The sequence below is a fragment of the Cibotium barometz genome, chromosome 2, assembly GCF_041138505.1.
Source record: "Cibotium barometz isolate CiBa-2024 chromosome 2, ASM4113850v1, whole genome shotgun sequence".
NCBI lineage: Eukaryota > Viridiplantae > Streptophyta > Polypodiopsida > Cyatheales > Cibotiaceae > Cibotium > Cibotium barometz.
The window spans coordinates 61009588-61033955 of NC_141047.1; the positions used below are offsets into that span (position 1 = coordinate 61009588).

Here is a 24368-nt window from a genome sequence, read left to right on the forward strand (position 1 = left end):
TTATGGTGAAAAATATTTTGGTTAGCAAAGGTTTGTGGGATTATGTATCTGGAGATGAGGTGCATCCAGGCAATGTTGCACCTGCTACACCTACACGTGGTGATGGGCGTGGTGCAGCTGTTGGTGGTGCAGGACCCGTAGCACCTACTCCAGAGCAAAAGAGATGGGATACTAAAGATGCACAGGCTATGGTAGTTATTGCTTTGACCATAAAGCGGTCAATCACACCTCACATCAGATCTTGTAAGATATCTCAACGTGCTTGGGAGATCTTGCAAGCTATGTTTGGATCAAAGAATGATGCCAGGGTAGAGTATTTGAAGAAACAACTTGATAAGCTTGAGATGGATGAAGGTGACAATATGATTGAGCATCTTACAAAGATCAAGGATCTTCGAGAACAATTGCTTAACATAGATGAAGTGATTCCAGACAAAGACATAATTTCAAAAACACTCAATTCCCTACCACCATCTTATTTGACTTTTCAAACATCTTTAACTCTGTCTATGCGTGCTAACCCTGAAGCTCTTCGTTCTGAAGAATTAGTGGGTTTGCTATTACAGGAGGAGCAATCACGAAAGAATAAGTCTTTGCATGTTGATGGTACAGATCAGGCTCTTGTTGTACAGAACAAAAGCAAGGGCAAGGTAAGTGGTTATCAATGTAAGTCTGGGTCAGGACAGTCTTTGAAAAGTCTAAGAAGAAAGGTAAATGTCACTATTGTAAGAAACCTGGTCACTTTATTGCTGAGTGTCCAAAGCGGATAGCAAAAGAGAAGAAGAAAGAGTCTAGTTTAGTTGTTTCAGATTCTGGTACTTCTTCCACAGCTAAGGAAGAGTCTGCAAATTTTGTGCAGGATTCTTATGCTTTCTTAGTATGTTCTGATTTTTCTGCTTATGGTGTTGATGAGACACAAACGCATTGGTACTTTGATAGTGGAGCATCCAAGCACATTACTTCTAGGAAGGATTTGTTTTATGAACTGAATGCAGCTCCAGCAGGAAAGATGGTCACATGTGCAAATAATGCTTCTTATCCAATTAAAGGTGTTGATAAGATTTTCCTTACCATAGCAAATGGTTCAAAATTATTCTTGCCAGATATCTTGTATGTTCTAGGAATTAAGAAGAATTTATATTCTGTATCCTCTCTTGCAAAAAATGGTTTTCGAGTCAATTTTTAGGATGATAGATGTGTTGTGCAGGACCGAGAGAATGGTTACTCTCTCATTACTACAGGTACGCTAGAGAATGGATTATTTGTGCTGGATCAATATGAAAAGCAAGTACATGCATGCATTGCAGAATCAAAAACTCAGGCCATGCAGAATGCTGAGTTGTGGCATGCTAGATTTGGGCATGTTGGTTATGGCAGCTTGATGACTTTACAACGTCATAATATGGTACAAGATATGTCTATTTTGGAGATGCCACCTAGTCATGTTTGTGAGGGTTGTGTTTTGGGAAAGATGCATAGATTTGCATTTCCACAGGATGGTTCTGTTAAAGCTACACGAAAATTATAACTTTTGCATAGTGATGTATGTGGTCCTATGAGGACACCATTTGTGGGTAACAGCCTTTACTTTGTGACTTTTATTAATGACTTTTCCATGTTTTCTTGGGTTTATCCACTCAAGAAAAAGTCAGATGTGTTTGTCGTTTTTCAACATTTTGTCTCTATGGTTGAAAACGAAATAGGTTGCAAAGTTCAGACACTCCATACAGATCGAGGGGGAGAGTACATGTCTAGTGCATTCAAGGAATTTTTGGCAAATAAAGGAATCAAGCATCAATGTACAATGCCATATACACCACAACAGAATGGTGTTGCAGAGAGGAAGAACAGGTCACTTATGGAGATGGCTAGATGTATGCTCAAGGCTAAGGGTTTGCCTCATAAGCTATGGATGGAGGCAGTTGCTACAGATGTCCTACTCGTACCTTGAAAACCATTACTCCATATGAGGCTTGGTATGACAAAAAGCCTTCAATCAGTTATCTTCGTGTCTTTGGTTGTCTTGCTTATGCTAATGTTTCTCAGCAGTTATGTGGGAAGCTTGATGATAAGGCAATCAAATGTATTTTTGTGGGGTATAGCAGTGGCAGTAAAGGTTACAGGCTTTATAATCCTGTTACACATAAGATTTTTGAAAGTCGTGATGTAATCTTTGTGGAGGATGCTACTCAACCTATGGTCAGTTTTGATGTACCTCATGTGCGGACACAAGATGTATTTGAAGGTTTGCTTCCTTCATTTGTGGAAAATGATGAATTGCAACAAACTAGTAATCTTGATCAGTCTTTTGGATCAGCATGTGACACCTCATGATGTAGAGGAGATTGTGCGTGAAGAGCAATAGGCTCTCAGAGAAGAAAGAGCCTTGCCTAAATGGGTTCAAAAGACCTTGCAGGACAGCAAGTTAGATGCACCGTTTCCATGCAAGACACGTGCTGGTACAAGCTTTGGCAGAGAGCATGCAGATGTAGCTTGCATGAGCACACTTTGTGATGTTGATGAGCCTGATTCATTTGATGAGGCTCTAGATTCTGAGCAGTGGAAAGATGCCATGCAACAAGAGATTGATTATATTCATAAGAATCATACATGGGATCTAGTGGATTTGCCAGAAGGCAAGAAGCCTATTGGGACTAAGTGGGTCTTTAAGGTAAAGAGAAAGCCTGATGGTACTGTTGATAGGTACAAGGCAAGACTTATGGCCAAAGGCTATGCCCAGCAGAAAGGCATAGATTATGACGAGACCTTTGCTCCTACTTCACGTGCATCCACAGTTAGATCATTGGTTGCAATAGCTGCTCAGCACGGTTGGAAAGTACATCAGTTGGATATCAAAACTGCATTTTTGAATGGTGATTTGCAGGAAGAAGTTTATGTAAGTCAACCAAGTGGTTTTGCTGTGCATGTTCACGAAAAGAAAGTATGCAAATTGCGTAAGGCTTTTTTTGGTCTCAAACAAGCTCCAAGCGCTTGGTATGAGAAAATTCATACTTATTTGATTGGCTAGAGATTTAAAAATAGTCCAACAGAAAGTACTTTATACGTTAAAAAGCAGAATGGCAATATCATCTTGTTATCACTTTATGTTGATGATCTGCTTACTACAGGCAATGACGAGGATAAAATTGCAGCATTTAAAGATGCCTTAAGAAAAACCTTTGAGATGTCTGATCTTGGTTTGCTGCATTATTACTTGGGTATTGAGTTTATACAAGCTGAAGAAGGCATATACATGTTTTAGACAAAGTATCTGCATAAGATTTTAGAAAAGTTTGGTATGCAGAATTGTAAGCCGATTTCTACACCTGTAGAAATAGGATTGAAGTTAAGCATGCATGATGCTGGAGAATCTTTTGATGTACATACTTATGCAGCAGCGGTTGGTTGCTTGATATTTTTGGCGACTAACACTCGTGCAGACATTCATGTTGGAGTTTCACTAGCCAGCAGGTTTATGCACAGTCCAGGTATGCAGCATTGGAAGGCTGTGAAGCGCATTCTTCGTTATCTTGCAGGTACCCCAAATTTTGCCATGTTCTTTCCAAGGGGGGATAGCGATGGAAAGCACAGTTCTATGTAGCTTCTTGGTTACAGCAATTCAGACTGGGCTGGTGATTTTGACTCCGTCATTCCACAAGTGGGAATTGTTTTTTCTTGGGAAATGCATGCATTTCTTGGCTTAGCAAGAAGCAACCCACTGTGGCTACATCGACTTGTGAAGCTGAGTACAGGGCAGCTTTTACAGCGACAGTTGATTGTGTATGGCTATGCAGGTTATTGGCAGATCTTCATGAGTGTCAGGAGACACCTACTACTATTTTCACTGACAGTCAGAGTGCGATGGCAGTTGCAAGAAATCCAGTATTTCATGCAAGGACAAAGCACATAGAGGTTCACTACCACTATGTCAAAGAAAGGCTACATGCAGGGGAGATCGCTTTAGCTTATTGCCCTACACAGGATAACATTGCAGATCTGTTCACTAAAACATTACCACGAGAGAAGTTTGAAGCTTTTCACAAAGCTTTGGGCTTGCTCCCTTACATAGCTTGATCTGCTACCTTATACAGATTCACACTATCACTACAGGGGGGATTTGTAGACATATAGTAGTGTTAGTGTGGATGCGCACTTCACCAGGGGCACTTTTCTCCCACTGGGTTTTTTCCCCTGGACATCTGGTGTGAAAGGACACCTTATCACTTAGGGTTTCTTTTATCTTTTGTAGCCCTATCATTATGTGAGTAGTCAATACAGAGAACATCATACAGGTTCTCGTGCTCAAGCTTCTGTGTCTTCCTCTTCCTTCTCTATACTCTGTGTGTGTATCTTGCTTCTACTTTCTATTTGTTTTATGAACAGATGTCCTACTCGTACCTTGAAAACCATTACTCCATATAAGGCTTGCTATGACAAAAAGCCTTCAATCAGTTATCTTCGTGTCTTTGGTTGTCTAAAGCTTTTACCCGTAGGGAAGCCCTAAAGAAGAGAGAGATCCCACGGATCACAAAGCCAAAAGTTTGACGATTCTCCCATAGCTTACCCTCTAATGCTCCAAATCCCATAAGATTTTGACACACACAAGTGGACATCTAGAAGACCCTAACCGTAGAGTTACCATCTTATTTAACCTTTTACTGGAAGGTAATTTAGTAAATATGATTTCACCATAGGGTAAAAAATAAAACTCACACCTAAGAAGGGGTATTATTTAGATACATAAAGACACCCAATCGAAGGTGGGACTACTCACACAAACATACTTAGGCTTAAGTAAAAGAAGAGAGCTTGAGCTCTTACAAGCGCGCGCATGCACGCACACGCACACACACATACACGCACGCACATAAACCCTAGATAGACAACACAAGGTGAGAGGCTACAACTTCTTCTTCTTCTTCTTCTTCACTTCACTAAAAGGGGTCTACAAAAGAGATAGCATATAACTCATACATAGTGGACTATATACAAGTGGTCATAGTGTGGACATGCTAAAGTAGATAGTGGGGGTAGGTAAGGACTAGTCATCGGTGTAGTCCACCTGTAGAATCTCTTCCAAAAATATGTCGATGCCGAATACCTCCAAGCCAATGAGTGAATGTACCAACAGTCACATACACGTATCATGAGTGTTAGCTCATGTTGAGCTTGACATCTTAACACTCCCCCTCAAGCTTAACTCCATCTCATGGACTCCCAACATGGTTCGAAATCTCCGAAGCTTCTCTGCTCCCAATGCCTTTGTGAATATGTCAACTACCTGATCCTGTGTGCTGACGTAGACCAAATTAATATCACCTACTAACACCCGCTCTCGAATGTAGTGGTAGTGGACCTCAATGTGCTTGGTCCGATCATGATACACTGGGTTCCTGCCAACTGTATGCTGCTAAGATTGTCACAATAAATAACAGCCTCTCTATCCACATGTAACCCCAAATCAGCAAGTAGCTTGCGCAGCCAAGCTACCTCATATGCCGCCACTGCAGCTCCTCGATACTCTGCCTCTATACTCGACAAGGCAACCGTGGGTTGCTTCTTGCTGCTCCAAGTCACAGCAGCACTCCCAAATAAAAACATAAAGCCACTAGTAGATCGTCTATCAGAAAGATTACCAGCCCAATCCGCATCTGTGTAACCATATAACTCCAATGGTACACCTGCTGCATAGAACAATGCATATTCAACAGTGGTACCCAAATACCGTAGTGTGCGTCTAACACAATCAAGATGTGGCTTGTGTGGAACCTGCATAAACTGGCTCTCCGGGCCTGCTAATCATCACATAAATCAGACTTTCCACAATCTTTCTGTACATGGTAGCATCCTCCAACACAAAACTTGCATCCACGCTAACCTTGCCATTTTGATCCAATGGCACAGAAATAGGCTTACAATCAGCCATACCATACTTGGATAGCATGACCAACACATACTGCCTCTGCGAGACAACCATATGCCATCAGGTGTGCGAATGATCTGAATGCCCAGAAAATAGGGCAAATCTCCCAAATCCTTCATCTCAAACTCTTGCTTCAAGAGACTTTTCACATGCTCTATCTCATCTTCATTGTCACCCCCAACAATAAGGTCATCTACATATATAGTAATGACCACAATCCCTTTGTCATTCACTCGCACATACAAGGAGTGATCTGCATCAGCCATACGAAAACCAATGGTGATAAGATATTCAGCTATCTTATCATGCCATGCACGTGGGGCTTGCTTCAGCCCATACAAGGCCATACATACTTAGGGTGACATGTATCCTCATAGCTAGGTGGCTGCTCCATATACACCTTCTTGTAAATCACCATGCAAGAAAGCATTCTTCACATCCATTTGATGCAAAAACCACTGCAATCAGCTCTCACATTTGCCATTTTAGCAGCGGGGGCAAATATTTCCTCATAGTCAATGCCATAAGTCTGCGCATAACCTTTGGCTACCAACCTAGCCTTGTACCTGTTTATGCTACCATCATTGTTATGCTTTACCTTATACACCCACTTGCATCCAATAGCCTTCTTGCCCTTAGGCAATGGCACCAAATCCCATGTCTCATTTTCATACAACGCAACCATTTCTTCATCCATGGCTTTTTCCCAATTCACATTTCCAACAGCCTCATCAAAGCAAGTGGGCTCCACATCCTGGACAACCTTTGCCATATATGCATAATGGTGTGCCATATAACCATCATATTTTAGCCTTTGCACTGGGTTCTTCACTCTAGTAGACCTGCGCAACTTTGCATTCATGGCTTCCGTAGCCTTCTTTACACTAGGTGTTCTCACAGCTAGAATCCCAAGTTCTTCATCTAGACTCATCTCAGAGCCACTCGAATCACCACCATCAACAGCTAAGTGCCCTGCAGAAACATCTGGTAACACAAGGGGCTCTTTAACTTTCTCTTTTTCTTTTCAATGCACATCCATAATAACCTGCACCTGTGACTTGCCACTCCAAGGCCTGTTTACAGATTTACTACATGAGGACTCACCAGGTCCACTCAAAGTCTGAGACTCTTGATGTACATTCTCAGCACTTACATTCTTATCCAAATCAGTCCCAACCACTTTTTTTGCATTATACCAATTGCTCATTTCATCAAATACAACATCCCTGCTTACCCTTAATTGCCTTGTTGTTGCAGGGTTATAACACCTGTATCCCTTTTGGATCCAGCTTCGTGCGCAACTCATCTGGCACATGTACATAAGCAATGCACCCAAACATTTTAAAGTGAGATACATCAGGTTTCTTTCCTGTATAATTCTCTTCGGGTGTCACATCATGTATGGCTACAGTAGGAGTCCTGTCATAATATAAACTGTTGTAGGCACAGCCTCAGCCCAATAACTATGTGGCATACATTTTTCAGACATCAATGCACGTACAATTTCTGTAATGTGCCTATTCTTTCTCTCAACAACACCATTTTGCTGCGGAGTATACCTGCATATAAATTCTCTTCTAATTCCATTCTTTCGTAGATAATCTGAAAATTCATTGGAGAAGTACTCTCCCCCTCCATCTGATCTTATACATTTCACCTACAAACCTATTTGCTTCTCTGCCATAGCTTTGAAATTCTGACAATGAGTGAACACTTCACTCTTTTCCTTCATAAAATACACCTACACTTTCCTTGTGTGGTCATCAATGAAAGTAACATAGTACTTGCAGCCACCCATAGACATAGTCTTCGCAGGACCCCATACATCTAAATGCACAATCTCAAGCATATTTTCACTCACATTTCTGTCATGTGGAAATGCATGCTTTGCCTGCTTCCCAAGTTGGCATGCTTCACAAATTTTCTGCATACCATCGACTTTGAACTTAGGCAGCCCTGTCACAATGTCCTTGCTTTGCATTAACCTCAATCTTTGCATATTTACATGCCCAATTCTTTTATGCCAAATGTTCGTATCTGCAACAACTCCCAAACCATGCACAAATATTACAGCTTTCACTTCATGCATATTTACATCCAAGGTAAATAGTCTACCCAATCTTTTGCCTTTGGCAATCAACCTGCACTTATTGTTGAACTCTTCAACAAAGCAGCCATCCGGATTGAATCGCGAACCTGCAACCCTCGTTCAACCATTTGTCCAATAGACACCAGATTTTTTGTAATCTGCGGTACATGTAAGACATCAGCAAGGTACTTCACCTTGCCATCCTGCATAGACAGTGGCACATTTCCAACATGAGCTATGGGATGAGCCATGTCATCACTAGTCTCAACAAAACCTGGTTTCTCCACATCATGCATGCCACGAAACCATTCTCCATGACTGGTCATGTGATTTGAAGCACCCGAATCCACATACCACACATCATTGCCACTTCTTGATACATCATCAGAAATTGTGTTAAGCACATGTTGCATAACAAACAACCTTTCATTGTCTTCACTTGCCTTACTCAAAGATGCACAATTACTTTGCTGCAATTTCCCATTTTTGATATCATTCTTCTTCTTATAGCAATCTGCCTGCACATGACCAGGCTTACCACAGTAATAACAACTGCGCTCATCATTTTGCTGCCTTTGACCATTTCCACGACCTCTGTAACTCCCCCTGCTTCTAAACTGCTGACCTCTGCCACCTGTGTTTTATTGTTGATTGTCATAAAAAAACTGCTGCTGTGCTGCTACTGGTTCTCTGTTCGACCACCATTTTGGCCGCGACCTCGACCTCTTCCTCGACCTCTTCCTGTATTCGTATAAAAGGCCTGATGATCAGAACTGGTCTTCATTTATGAAGTTGAATCTTCACCCAAGATCTTTTCCTCGATTATCAACATGGACACCAAATCTGCATAATTGGGAATATTTTCCTGAGTCTGAATGGACGTCTTAAACGCCTTATACTGCGGTCCAAGACCACGTAGACATACTTCCACCTTGTCATCATCATCAATTGCAACATTGATAGATGCAAACGATTCACATATACTTTTAATCTTCAGTGCATAATCACTGACAGACATGCTTTTCTTCTCAACTGTATGTAGCTCATTCTTGAGCTGAATCTTCCTAGCCTTCGTGTTTGTTGCAAACAGTTTTACTAGGATATCCCATGCCTCCTTGGGAGACTTTGCATCCTGTATGTGACTAATCATGGTATCCTGTATACCGACAGAAAGCCAATGCATAACTTTCCTTGCTCCTTGGTTCCAGTCTTTGTATGCTTTCACCTGTGTAGCAAAAGGGTTCTCTTCAAGCAACTCTAGTGCCTCTTCCTGCTCACCAACAATGTACTCCCAATAACCTTTACCCATAAGGAAATTGGTGATTCTAAACCTCCAAGCATGGAAGTTATTCTTGTCAAGATTCTCAGCCACAATCTGGTTAATATTGTCATTCGACATGATTTCTGCAGTACCTGCACAACTTGTTGTATATTCTGAAACGGTAGCAGATTCACACTATCTTTCAAATATAGCAACCACAACTTGCATACATACACCCAAAAGCACCTATAATGCTTATGTGCAGTACCCACAATGTCTACACAACCAAATCTGTACTCTGCAACTCGAAAACCAGAGAATTACAGAAAACCAAAACTTACTCGTACTACATGCGAACGCCTGCTAACTCCAAAACGGAGGTCGAGATGACCCCGAAACGCAGTTTCGGCCCCAAAAATGTAGTCTAAGGGACTGCACAGAATCCTTACAGCTTCGATACGATGAAGACTGCTCCTCGATCCGATGTCGTTGCCGGTGCCTCCCGAAGAGCTCCTGACACGGGTGTAGACGACAACACAAAGGGGGAAGAGATGGTAAGCTCTTGCCCTCGTACCGCTTCCTTGCTTGCCGCTCAACTCCTTAGCCTAGACCAGACTGGTATCATGAAAAGATGCAGGGGAGAAGAGAGCTTGAGCTCTTGCAAGCGCGCACACACACACACACACACACACACACACACACACACACAAACCCTAGATAGACAACACAAGGTGAGAGGCTTCAACTTCTTCTTCTTCTTCACTTCATTAAAAGAGGTCTACAAAAGAGATAGCATATAACTCATACATAGTGGAGGCTGCAACTTCTTCTTCTTCTTCACTTCACTAAAAGAGGTCTACAAAGAGATACCATATAACTCATACATAGTGGAGTATATACAAGCGGTCATAGTGTGGACACGCTAAAAGTAGATAGTGGGGGTAGGTAAGGACTAGTCGATGAATCTCTACCAAAGATATGTCGGTGCCGAATACCTCCAAACCAATGAGTGAATGCACCAATGGTCACGTACACGTACCATGAGTGTCAGCTCGTGTTGAGCTTGACATCTCAACAGAGAATGGGGAAGTACTCCCCATTCCCGGGCTATATAGTGTGTGGCTTACCGTCCAAACTAGCCCGGCTGCCCGTGCACTCCGGCAAGGGCGTCTTCTCCCATTGAACCTAGGATGGCCCTCGTGCTCGGAGCTCTGGCCGAGGGCCCTGGCCATCCGATCTGCCGCCGCCGGTCCCGGGTGTTACAGCTTACGTGACAAAACTGTACGGATTCCAATACTAAATAGAGATAGAGAATGGCTCCCTCTTGATAATAGATGTGGTGGCATCTGCATGCATATAGTACCTAGGTGTCCCCCAATCATTCCTATTCTTCACCCTCACAACATGATCCTCAATACGAATAAAGCTATTTACAATCACTCTATCTTCAAAAGCCCCAATAAAAAGATCATGTATAGACAAATTTATGATATACGGTCGAACAACCCCCAACACTGGCAGGGAGGGAATGCATCTGAGATACACTCACAATAGGCCCTTGCACACTCACCATGTATGAAAAGCATAGCATGGAGGACAACTCTGACATCAAAATTGTTGGGGTAAAGGCGTATGTGCCTTGCCCGGCTGCCCGAGTCACGAGCACCCGCCCACTGTACCCTATACATATAGTGATATACTGTATAGGGGGAGCTACCACTTTGGAGTCTCCCCACCTACGTGCTGTGTGCCTCTCCTTCTCTCTCCCTCTCTCCTTGCTTGTGCGTGCTCCTCCCCGATCCTTTCAACTGCCATTCCCACCGCTAGCAAGCCGACCCCGTCGTTGCGCACTTTGTTCGTGGAGAGCCGGGAGATTCCACAGTAGCCATGATCCTATCATTGTTGCGAATAGGATCATGAAGCACCTTGAAGCTTGCAGGCATGGCATTTTTTCCCAGTGTGAAGTTGTCTATTCGCTTCTCCCAAATTAGACTAAGCTGGAGTGCTTTCAACAAGGAGTTGTTTGTCTATAGGCACGCATTGAGCTGATCTGCAGGACGCTCTGCTGGACGTGTATGCATTGATGGCATGAATGCCAAGTATGGTGAATGCATTGATGCGCTGTGTATGCTCTCGAGTGTGAGAGTATTAGACTCTAGCATTTGCCAGGTTTATGTACGACACTGTGGGAGCTTGTATGCTCATTCCTTTCCCGGATGGTTGATTCCCGGCGATGTATGGCAGTGTTGACATTTTGGATGCGTTGCTTGCGCCCAGTGGATGCCATGACAGGTGTTTGATGCTGGTTATGCCTCTTGCATATGTAGACAAAGTGTGTGAGCTTTGTTGATTGCGAGCTGTGTTTGCTCGACCAGGTGGAGTACAGGATATTGTGGTCGAGTGTGACTCCCACAGTGACTGTGATTGAGCATAGCTCTCACATTGACAGGTTTTGTCAGGATTTAGTGGTCGAGTGTGACTCCCACAGTGATTGTGATTGAGCATAGCTCTCACATTGATAGTCATTTTCAGGACACTTTGCAGAGTTTATGTATGCATAGAGTGTGGTGATATTTGATGCGCTTGTGTCGCTCTTGGTTATGAGCTAGCAGTTTACTGGTTTCGATAACCGTTTTGCTGCTGGGACTCTGCCGGATTTTGGCAGATTTTATGCGCGTCATTTGGCGATCTAGTTTGATTGCAGGTGGCACTCTTGAATTGCATAATACGGATATCTCTGCAGGTGGGAGATTTGTGTGTGTATGCCTCGATATCGCACACGTGAGCTTGGCGATTAGCTCACAGGTTCGCAGTGTTTTGAGACAGGGTGTAGCTCATGTATAGTCACTGCGGGAGTATGTTTGCTCATTGATTCCGGACGAGACATTCCCGGATTGATATGACATCCATTATGTGTGACGGTTCCGAGTCAGGAGTGACGACTCATGAGAGACGGTGGTCTCGTAGTTGCCGATACATGCGTTGTTAGCATTGTGGTCACACAGGGCACATTAGGCGTTGCTGTTTTAGACGTATGAGACAGCAACAGAGATGTATGCATGATGCAAAGACGGCTTTGACACAGACTAGAGAGGTGGCTGAGTATGCCAGTGACGGTGATGTCACGTTTACCTCTAGTGTTCCTCTTGCTTACATGTCTGGTATAGGTGACACTTCTTCTCGTTGGTTACTAGATGATGATGCAGTCTTCCACATCACATCACGTCGTGAGTGGTTTAGCAGCTTCTCTAGTGGGAGAATCGGATGTGTACACTTGGCTGACGGATCAGCCTATGACATTGCAGGTGCAGGAGATGTATGCTTGTTGTTGCCCAGTGGTGCATCCTTTATGCTACGTCATGTACGTTACGTGCCTGGACTGAGACAGAGCTTGATCTCAGTGAGACAGCTACAGGACAGTGGTTGTCGTGTAGTGCTTAGAGAGCACTCTTTTCAGATGCATTGCGGATCGCTAGTGATTGCGAGAGGAGCCCGGAGTGGCCTGGTCTATCCATTGCATGTATCTGATGTACGAGATGGGGTAGTCTCGATTGCGACATTGCAGCCATGTATAGAGCGAGAGACGAGACGTGTTTCTTTTGCAGTTGTGTTGCAGGATGCTCAGACATTAGTTGAGCAGGTAGATCTAGCTGTGCAGGATATGTCTTCGTATGGGCATGTAGAGCGGGTGTGCTCTAGTGAGACACAACAGATTATCCCTCCTATGATGGAGATGCCTCCTATGATGGAGATGAGTGACATGGAGTTCTTTGACATGCTTATGTCAGACGAGTCACATGACGCTCAGACATTGGTCGAGCAGGTTGAGCCAGTTGTGCAGGTGCAGTCTATAGACAGTCAGGTAGAGTAGGTTAGCTCTAGTGAGCCACAGATGGAGACTGTGCAGACGTCTTCACATAGACAGGTAGAGCGGGAGTGCTCTAGTGAGTCACAGCGGGGCGAGTCATCACTTGTGATGGCGGAGATGACTGGTGTAGATGCTGAGGATACAGTCGTGATACAGTCATTTCTTGATATGCTTATGCCAGAGCTTGATGCGGACATACAGGATTCAGGGCGACAGAGAGATACTCTTGGTATGCATGTGACATGCAGGAGGCACGAGGAGACACTCCAGGTTTCGGAGTTAGAGTGCCATGATCTCCAGTTCAGGGGGGAGGTGGCCAGTTCCCCGGAGATCACTGATTGCCTTGAGTGGAGTTCTGAGTCACACTTGACAGGGATTGTCAGGTTGGCAGAGATTGCCAGGGTCGCATCAGCGTTCGGTGCCCTCATGTACGAGATGTTGATCTCGAGGCCCGACATAGCAGCTGCTGCAGTGGGAGCATTTGCAGTGGGAGTTGTTAGTCGTACGGTGACTGACACTGGCATTGAGCATGGGGGAGTAGTGCAGGTCCTTACGAGATACCTGCAGGATGTGCGTGCATGCTCTAGCAGGGATACACACGTATGGTTATCACTAGAGCGGATACAGATGCATGCATATAGCTCGAGAGAGAGCGTGGGCGTTGGTTGAGAGTCAGTCATATCTCTCATCCATTGTACATACACTAGTTGTAGGCTAGTAGGCTTTCACTTATCGGCACATTGGCCTTTAGGTGGGAGGTTGTTGGGGTAAAGGCGTATGTGCCTTGCCCGGCCGCCCGAGTCACGGGCGCCCGCCCACTGTACCCTATACATATAGTGATATACTGTATAGGGGGAGCTACCACTTTGGAGTCTCCCCACCTACGTGTTGTGTGCCTCTCCTTCTCTCTCCCTCTCTCCTTGCTTGTGCGTGCTCCTCCCCGATCCTTTCAAAAATCATAGATGAGATGCCCTCAATCATGACATGCTCAATAGAGTATGCCCATGAGATAAAGAGCTCTACATGGAGACCAATACCATCCTAGCCTAACACAATGGTGGCTAACACAATGGTATGAATAAATGATAACCAAAAGCTGTAAGCCAACAAAGGCAACCACAAGAAACATAGAAGTTGTAGTAATGAAACACTGTCATACCTACCATGGAAGGAGTATCCATAGGAATACCTGGCACAATGAGACCAAGCCACAAAAACAGCCAAAGTATTCACAATCGAGTGAACTGAGAGGATGATCCCTAGTAGCATAGACCTTAGATAGCACTGGGAGTTAGGCTGGGTTCACAGTGAGCGGTGGAAGAGCAGCAAATTCTCATTTGACGAACCAGACAGAGCCATGTGGAAGTTTTCATTCACAAGAGGCGGTGGAAGAAGGAAAATAAAGTGCCACGTCGCGGAAGGCCTTTCAGGTTTTTTCTTCCGACCCCCCCTCACCCAAAGGTTCTTCCACCCTCCATGTCACTCTGATCACTGTTCTCCCCCATGCCTGACAAACTTGCCAACTCAGATTTGCATCTTTTTTTTTGCACTTCCACCCTACGTCGTGTGAACTCACAGGCGGCGGAAGGGTTACATTGCACTCTCCTCTGCTTGGAAATGTTGTTTTTGCAGGTGATTTCCACCGCCCTCTTGTGAACCCAGCCTTGGACCGCAAGAAGACGCCCGTTACGGCCCATACGACAAGGAAAAGAGAAGACCCGCAGAAGCCGGTAGTGCAATAACTTAGGCTCTTTACACATCGGCTGCCCAAACTTGGGCAGCAGGTGCATGTGGTGATGTGGACGCCACATGGCGAAAAAATATTGGCAACGCAAAAAGTGAGTGCCCAAAGGGAGGGACAGGCAAAACACCCTGTCCAAACATGGGCGAGGGTTGAACTCTGGACCCCACGCAAGAAACTCCAAACACATATCCAATAGGCTAACTCCTTTTTGTGATACTCAATGTGCTTCATTAAATATACATCTTTAAAATGTCCAGCTTGTGTGTAAAGCATGCCTGCCCATCCCAAGAAAGGGATGGGCGGGCGTTTTTGGTGTGTATCCAGCCTTATATTTGGCCAGCAAGCGCGAGAAAAATAGAAAGCAACATTACGTGCTCTTCACACAGACATCAACACGGAGCAAGACGAGGAGTACACACAAACGCAGGTACGTTCTCCTCTCTCTCTCTGTCCATGCGTTCTTGCCGCTCCATCATAGCCATAAACAGTTGTGTCATAGCGTCCATAGGAGGAGGAGTAAGCGGGTTGGCGCGAAGGGTCACATCCGGAGAGGAGTCTATGATGTCTGGGGCAACAGGGTTGCCGTCATGCGATGGAGATGAGGTATCCATGCCGCTTCTTGTCACGACCATACACCAACGGTCGAGACGTGTCGAGGTGTCTTCGGCCTTCGGCTTCCAAGGGGGCTATCTACCCTCACCGTTGGCGCACCACGGCTGAACCCTTGCGGTTACAGTGTCTGCTTTCTCCCACGCTCAAGGCGCACGGCACTACCGCAGTGGTAGACCTGCTTTTTCCTTGAGTTGAGAGGAGTCTCCCCTTGGGGAAGGTCCTGAAAACAACACTCAACAAAAACACCAGAATTTTTTTTTTCTGGTTTCCTTTAGTGTGAGATGATAAAAAGAAGCCAAAGCTCTGATACCAATGTAACACGCAGCAGAATTGAAAGCGTAAATGCACAATGGATCTATCAATCACCACACTTCACACACTTTTCTGATTCTTTAACAAAGATAGAAGAAGTACACGCAGCGGAATTGAAAGCGTAAATGCACAATGGATCTATCAATCACCACACTTCACACACTTTTCTGATTCTTTAACAAAGATAGAAGAAGTACACGAGACACCGATGGGGTCCCAACCACCCTCTGCAGGGCCCCCCAATCCGTTCCCGGATTGGTATTTGCTTTATTGCTTGGAACAATGTGTACAAGGCGATACCTGAGTATGAATGCACTGACAAGTACCTCGTGAGTCTTCCTCTTGAAAGGTTCACCTGTGTAGACGGTCGTCTTGCCCTTGAATCTTTGGTCCTTCTGATTTCTGTCCAGCCCTTCGTCCTTGCCGAAATCTGCCCCTTCTTGTCACCCCGATCACTCCTACTGTGCTCCTTCTGGTCCTCCTGATCTTCCAAGTGTTTATGGCCGATGTATGGCTGTAAACGCGAGGTCTATGGCTGCTGAAAACAGTCCAAACAGAGGGTTTTCTTGGCGCACAAATAGGCTCCTTCGGGCGAAAACTACGGGAACTAGGCCTTGGTTGCGAATGGGTCGGGTTCTATGCGATGGATCTGCTAGAAAATGGCTGCTCTAGATTGGCTATGGCTGAAGCAAAGCTTTAGGGTTTCCGCCGGGGATCTAGAGAGATGATAGACTGCAGCAGAAGAGAGAAAACGCTGCTGTGCAGAATTCTAGAGAGAGGAGAGAGAAAAACGCAGGTTCTAGAGAGAGGAGAGTAAAAATACAGATTGCTGTTTTTCTGGTTCTAGAGAGAGAAAACTGCAGGTTTTACCTAGAGAGAGGAAGCGCTGCCGTTTGCTGCTGCTGAATGCGCCCTCGCTGAAGAGAGAAAACGCTGCTGTAGAGAGAGAAAACAGCGCTGCTGTTTCTAGAGAGAGAAAGTTCCATGATTTTTCTAGTGAGAGAATGGGCGTGGAGATTCTGGCGTTTCTTCCTCTTGGTCTTGATCCACACGAATGACTAAATGATTGCCTAATGCCTTTCTTTTATACTCTTTTGGTTCCCCCATTCTCGGGCAATGTAACCTTTACCAACTTGACCGACTTGTCCGACCAAGTGAACCATCCAATTTTCTGACTCATTTAGGCCCTGCAAAACAAACAATAAAATGCTCGTGCACCTAGCTATACTTGTCCGATCGACGCGGGATTCGAACCCTAGGATGTACATGCTCTAACCTACATGATGACTTCGTCAGATGCCCACAAATGTGTAACAACACCCGACTTAGTCTGTACAACATCGCCTGCAGAGAGGGTCGTGCAATCTATCTAATGGACGCACCGGGCATGCAGGTCCTTCGAAAAGGCTCACAAAATTGCCGGATATAATCCCCTAGGCTTTTCCTAACCTTACCTGGGCTCTAGAAGTAGTACAGCATGTCCACATTGCACACAGAGTCAGATGTGCATGTGATATGACCGAGGGTTGACCATCATGAGACTCGGTGGACTAGGGTTTACAAGTGTAAACCAATGTTCTGAAAAAGTATGGGCTGATTTTGGCTTGGTTTCTGAAAGCGAAAAGCGCGGAAGGGCTGCTTTTTGGGCTTTCTTGGGTGCAAAAAGGTGCTTTTTTGAAGGGCTGAAATTGTTGAGTTTTTTACGACATGCGGAGCGGCAAGAGCAAGGTCTTTTGGAGAGGCCAATTGAAGCTTGAAACGCAGAATTGGAATTGAAGCACTCGAGGGACAACAAAGGTTGTTGAACAGATGTTCGGGGTTTGTGGAAGATACAGATAAGGCCAATAGGATTTTGATGCAAGCGAAAAAGTCGTGCATGTGTTGCTTTTATGGAAGGCAACTCCACAGATGCTTCAAAGGCTTGGCACGAATCATCTTCAAGAAAAAATAAGAGACAAACTTACGCATTGTTCTCCTGTGGGATGTAAAGTGTATGGAGGGAGGTGACTTCGCAGATTCATCTCACGAGAAAGAACTTTAACTCAAAGCTTTTGGTTAGGAGTCTACCATGTTAAATGCTCAGGCCATAGGTTCAGCAGGAGAGTATGGGTCCGGAGCTTCGCCTGTAGCTCAAGGGGAGGGTACCTCCACTCCTCGGCAACGGACATACTCAAGATCGGATCATGGAGTCGCTTTATAGGCTTTATTGCAAAGTCTACTTGGGGTACCGATGGGCTCATAGTACATGAAAATACTCGTACATATGTGGAAACATCATTGCATGTGTATATGTCTGTGATGAACTGTTAACTGTTGGTCAAGGGTCTTGTCAGAGGACTATGACTTGGGACAGTTGGAGCATCACTGGCACACGTGTATAGTGCATGGAGAAAATGTACTTTTTGGATCATCATTGCATATGTATATGTCTGTGATCTGTTAGTCAAGGCTCTTGTAAGATGACCATGACTTGAGACAGTTAGGACATCACTAGAAGACATGTATAGTGCATGTAGGGATTGTTTTATCTTTGGAGCACATGTCCGTGTTGAATGGCTGGGTATGTGTCCTGCAAGAAGGCCATAAAGTTGGACCAGTCAAGTCAAGCCAACATATGGAGGACAGAGTTCTGTTAGACGTCCTATTGTGCTATGGTAGTACAATGGAGGATGATTGATTACTTAAAAGGGGGGGGGGTATGTTATGGTTTTGTGTATGTAACTGACCTTCTTGTTGAAACCCTAAGTGTGTGGATGCACATCTGTATGTGTAAGTGTTTTTGTATGAGGGTTTGCACATAGGGTTTATGTTAGCACGTGCATGTTTAGGCATGGGGCACAAGGGCATAATCATATACATGTTTAGGCATGGTCACATGGGGATAATCATGTATGTCATGGGCTAGGGTTAGTTTTGTGAATGGACATGGTTTCATACATGTAGGGCATATACATGGTAAGGCATTTGTACTTTCATGACATGGGCATATTCGGACATGCTATGCTTTCATAACGGTGATGTGCATGGAAACCCTAAAAGCTTATCTTGCATGGCATATAGTATTCACATGAGCAACATATTTGGAATGACATGCTTTGCTTGTTTAGCTTTGGGTTTTTGCAAATTCTAGAGAGAGAATTGCTGTAGATTTCTAGAGAGAAACTATTGCAGATTTCTACAGAGAGTAGATTTCTATAGAGAGAAAATTGCGTAATTTTGGGTATACGTTACCTTGGTTGGAGGTTATGGATTGACACAGACTGGTGATTTGGTGACAAAGTATATGTGGAGTTTGCAGTTGGAGGAGACTTGTCTCCTCGGTTTGAAGTCTTAGCACTTCCACTACCACCTGCTTGTACAGCCTTTTTGTATACTTTGTTCTGATGTATTCATTGTGTCCCTGGAGCTTTTCCCCTCAAATCCCGTTGTATTTGCTTTTAGGGGTTTTTTACTCCAGTTTTCTTGTATATTGGCTTTTAGCCGTGTTGATGTATTTTTACAGTATTAATGAAATGGGAACCAGCCCACCTCTTCCTTGGGAAAAAAAAAAGAGAAAATTGCGTAATTTTCTAGAGAGAGAACATAAGATTTTAGTTTTTTTTTTCACTTTTAAAAAAAGCAAATTATTTTTGTAAGGAAAAGCGTACATATTGCTAAAAGAAGCGTGGACAAGGCTTTTCTTTCAATTTGTAGAAATAAGAGCCTGAGGGGCACTTGTAAACATCATAGCTTGGGTGAAGGCAAGCTTGGTGTAAGGGTCCAACACTGGACTTGGTTTGTATCTTAAGTTTGCTTTAGAATAAACAAATAAATACCTACGGGGGTGCCACTACGGTTTGGGGCCAGTGCCATCTTTGTGTGTGTTGGTGTGGTGGTTGTCTATCTCCTCTGACATGCTTGTACAAGTGAAAGCTAGTACACTGCCCTTTGGGTTCTATTGAAGCCGGTTTCAGCATCACACAAATCTACCAAACCACTTGAGCGTGTTCATTCAGACTTGTGCGGTCCTATGTCTTCGAAATTTTTGAACAAAACTCTTTACATGATTATTGTTTATGATTACTCCATGTATAGTTGGGCTTACGTTTTACGATCAAAGGATCAACTTTTGTGACTTGAGAGTCAAGGTGGAAAAAGCAATTTGATCACCGTTACGTCGGCGTAATATCGCTATGGACTCCGCCATAGTTGCGGAAGGAGGTAGGGAGCTCGTGGTCACCACCCAAGAGAATAATGAGGATAACACCTCATTGCCAAGCATAGTAAAGTAAGTGGCCTACCTGTCCACACATGCCCGGTCGCCCGTGGTACTCCGATGTACGCTCCCTCACCCTTGATCCTCGGATACACTCTCTGCTCGTGCTTCGGCATGCGGTCTCAATATTTGATCGAGCTCTGCCACCGCTATGGGTGGCTCACGTGGGCCATTATAGGCTACATGACATTACCCCCCCTTTAATAAGAGTTTTCGTCCGGCAGAAACAAACTGGGAAAAGGTTCATTGAGCCACTTGAGTGCCCTCCGGCAACTCCAGTGTCTTGGAACTTTCCTATCTTAAGAGATGGCATCACCTTGTTCAAAGGTTACTTTCCTACATCTCTCCTGTAAGGATCACTTGTTCCATCATACTTCTTGACCCATTTCTGAAAATTTGATGGTCTCATTTTGTTTCGTGTTGGGTCCCATGAGGATTCAATCGACCTAAACCCTGGTGGTACTAGCATGATCCACATCAAACCATCAATGCCACTATCTAGGTGAGATAGTACCGGCAGAGGTGGTTGCATCCCTCATGGTAGGTGAGGCTCTATTCCAAATGATATCTTTCTTACAAAGAGTTAGAGCTATGGGCCCCGATCGCCTCCCTCAATGACCACTTGCGTCATCTTAGAGACTTGCCTTGCGGAGCTGCGATTGCTCATGTCAAAACAGTATTACTGGATTCTGCTTGAGATGGACACTCTTCTTCCTTTTCAGTATTATAAGGACTCTCCATATTACTGACTCTCTCATGTGCGAGTGGATTTTTTGCAGCTTCATATCCGTTGGACATGGATCACACCGACGAGGCCCATGCATGCCAAGATGAAATTATATTAAGAAAACAGTGGTATGATTGCCAATTAAAGGACAAAAACATTCATGTGGGAGATATGGTACTGTTGTTCGGTGTTAGAGACAAGAAAAGAAAGCTTAAATACATTGGCATGGGACTCCATAGGGGACCATTCGAGTAGAAACATTAGATGGGATTGAAATAGTAGGATTTCTAGCAAACGCTACTATGATCCCCTAACAATTGAAACCACCCAAGTGGCTCAAGGAAAGACACTACACGAGAAAAAGAGAGTAAACGCATCCGAGATACAATAAAGGATGGAAAAGAGCAGAAAGCAAAAAGAAAATCCAATTGACAAGCCAATGTGTGGGCGTATGATGTGTTCATGGTCAGTACGCTTCAGAGGTTATGCCCGTCATTGCCATCATCTTCACTCGCTTGCATAAGCTCCCAAGTCAATAAGATTTTTTGGTACGAGATCTTCATCGAACGACCAACTGACGGCGGAATAGGTCAAAACTTGGCACGCACCTTCACCTCACTTAGTACACCGCATTTGTAAAGTCGGGCAGACCATTACGCAATATTAGCCTGCATTCACACGCTACATTGATAATTAAGTTGTTAGGCTTCAACGGCTAGCTAGCAGTAGGTCCTATTTTTGAGAGGCTAGAAGAGCTATACTTTACTGTATGGCATCGTCCTCAAGTGTATCTCTCATGATGCTGAACTTGGCTACCCCCATTTGCAGCAGCATGACGAGATGTAGGCGACCTGCTAGTCTTTGTGTTGTATGCTTCAGATGTTTCAGACTTCATACAAATGGTATGTGTAAAGTAGTTGCGCTTAACTTGGCTACCCCCATTTGCAGCAGCAACCTGACCAGACGTAAGCGACCTACTAGTCTTTGTGTTGTATGCTTCAGATGTTTCAGAGTTGAATGTTCACCCCATTTATTGAATGCTGTTGAGATGAATAGCGTGAACTTCTTTGGAATTTGATGAAGCTTACAATGGCATAGGATTTAATTCTGATCGAACCAAGCATGCTCTATGGCATTAACCACTTAGCCTATGATGTGTCAATCAATATGTAAGCTATAGATAACTTAAAGAACAACAAAAAAAACTTACATGTTTTATGCATTATGGATATTTATGCAATGTGGCAAGGTTGCAAGTGCACCAGAGTTTTGATGAGTGTTTTTATTTTCATTGTGTAGGGGACCAAGTTTAAGTCTTGTTTGTTCTAATGGCGACTCCTAAATTTTTTGAAACTTGTAGTTTTGAAGTCATCAAATGTATGGTACCAATGGTGACTCCTAAATTTTGCAGTTTTGAAGTCATTTATTGTTTGAAGCGATAGTAAGCTGGTCCTGGTACTTTTTGAATTTGATCAACTAAGTGTTGAGTTTGTGCAAACTTGTTGTAGATATGTAGACAACATTTTGGATCAACCACTTCTCAGGTTCAGAGGTTGAATTTGTGGTTGGAATGGGCCTGGTCAATTCAACTCACCACATTAATAGTGTTTCTTGCTGCTTTCTTTATCTTGTTGGTTAGCTCTTTTCAAAATCTTCTTTGTTGCGAGATATGCAAGGTTCTGTATAAACTCAGTCACCTGTGACTTGCATTTCAAAGCCTTTGGTAAATGGTAGATGGTAGATGGGATGTGCATGGATTGTTATGTGCGCCTCACAAAAGTACAGCAAGGGATGAAAATGTTCTTTGCTGCAAGATATGCAAGGTTCTGTATAAAATGAGTCATCTGTGACTTGCATTTCAAAGCCTTTGGTAAATAGATGGGATGTGCATGGATTGTTATGTGTGCCTCACAAAAGTACAGCAAGTGATTGTATCTCGGCCTGTACTAGTACTAGTTGGAGAACATGATCAAGGTGAGGTAGTAGTAGTTGTCTTTGGTTTCATGCAAAGCAAAAGCCTTCCCTGCAGAAGCAACTCACATTTGCATGTTGAGAGCCTATCAGATGATTAGACGGTTGAACAGGAGGGAAAATCTTTGATGAGCTTGTCAGTCAAAGGTTGCTAGGAAATGTATTTTGCTTGGTACCACTTTTGTGAATATGTTTACTAGATGCAGTCAGCTACAGCAGCCCCCCGCATTTTTCAGAGCATTTTTCTGATAAGTGTAGCTAATTTTTTGGGGTTTTTTCCATTTAATTTTCTAGAGGACAAAGTAAGGGCAAATCCCATAAAGCGGTAGAAAAATGGGCCAGGTGCCCTTGATTGTAAGAGGTACCTCACAGTACAAGCACTTCTTTGTGAGTGCTTCGCAGTTGTAAAGGACCTCTCGGTCAGCATGTTAATAATATTGTAAGCAGTGGGTGACCAGATTAGGCCACCCTTCCTCCATTTTCTCGCTTCTCTCTCTTGGTGCTTGCCCTAAGGTTAACCGCAGTTCCTTAAGAAGAAGAAGAAGCCGGATGTGTGTTACATTGGTATCAAAGCTAGGTGAATTTTCTTTCATTGAGCATCAAGCAGCCAATGACAGTTTGGAAGACTTCAAAGAGCCCTTTCTAAAAAGCATTGCCGATCTCACCGCTCAGATGGTTAGCATGGGTTCCCGCATAGAGGATCTATCTACTACAGTCTTGCTGGTACAAAGTCAAGTTGAGGCCTTGAGCACGCAGACACCAGGTCAGGGTTCAGGAGCAGACACTTCTGTCCGACCACCAAGCAGGCTATCTCCTATATAGAAGAGGGACACATGGAGGAACATGGATGGCCTGCAGCTGCTATTGCAACAGTTCGATAAATCGTAGCGTACAAGAATTTCAAACATTGATGGGCATGCTTCGCCCATCCGGAGGTGCACACCAGTTGAGCCTTTGGTTCGTAATGCACCAAATTTCACCAAATATGACGGCAAATGCGACCATGGCACAGTTACTATTTCCCGTTGGACAAGATTACTGACCGGCAAGATAAGGTTCACCTAGCGGCCCCTCATGTCATTGGCGAGGAGGAATCAAGGTGGCAGCATTGCTCAGAGCTTCACACAGATCCCTCAGCTTAGACTTGAAGTATAGGTTTCTTCTTCCCCCAGAAAGGTATGCCTGTAGTGACCCACTCCAACAAGCTTCTCACATTAGCACAGCAGATCGGCCCTCTTGATAAGGAGAAGCGCGGCTTGGATAGTTCTGTCAAGTATACCATCCGCAACCTCAACTCAAAATCTTGTGAGGAAGCGTTGGCATTGGCGCAGAATAAGGAGCTTGGGCTTACGAGCTCGCTGCTTTGTCACATAAAGGTATGCCTATAGTGACCCACTCCAACAAGCTCCTCACATTAGCACAGCAGATCGGCCCTCTTGAAAAGGAGAAGCGCGGCCTGGATAGTTCCGTTGAGTATACCATCCGCAACCTCAACTCAAAATCTTGTGAGGAAGCGTTGGCATCGGGCAGAATAAGGAGCTTGAGCTTACGGAGGCAAGCCAAAGCAAGCGGCAGACGACACTTCCAACTCTCAAGGAGGAGGCAA

The 24368-nt window shown here is 44.2% G+C and overlaps 2 protein-coding genes across 2 annotated transcripts in view; both read left to right on the forward strand.

Annotated features, from left to right (window-relative positions):
- LOC147641302 (uncharacterized) overlaps window positions 1–24368 on the forward strand; it is a 91618-nt gene that overhangs the window by 43017 nt on the left and 24233 nt on the right. The window lies entirely within an intron of this gene.
- On the forward strand, window positions 12308–13144 carry LOC147641303 (uncharacterized). The gene has a single exon (XM_086820355.1). The coding sequence runs from the start codon at window positions 12308–12310 to the stop codon at window positions 13142–13144; it is 837 nt and encodes a 278-aa protein (XP_086676481.1).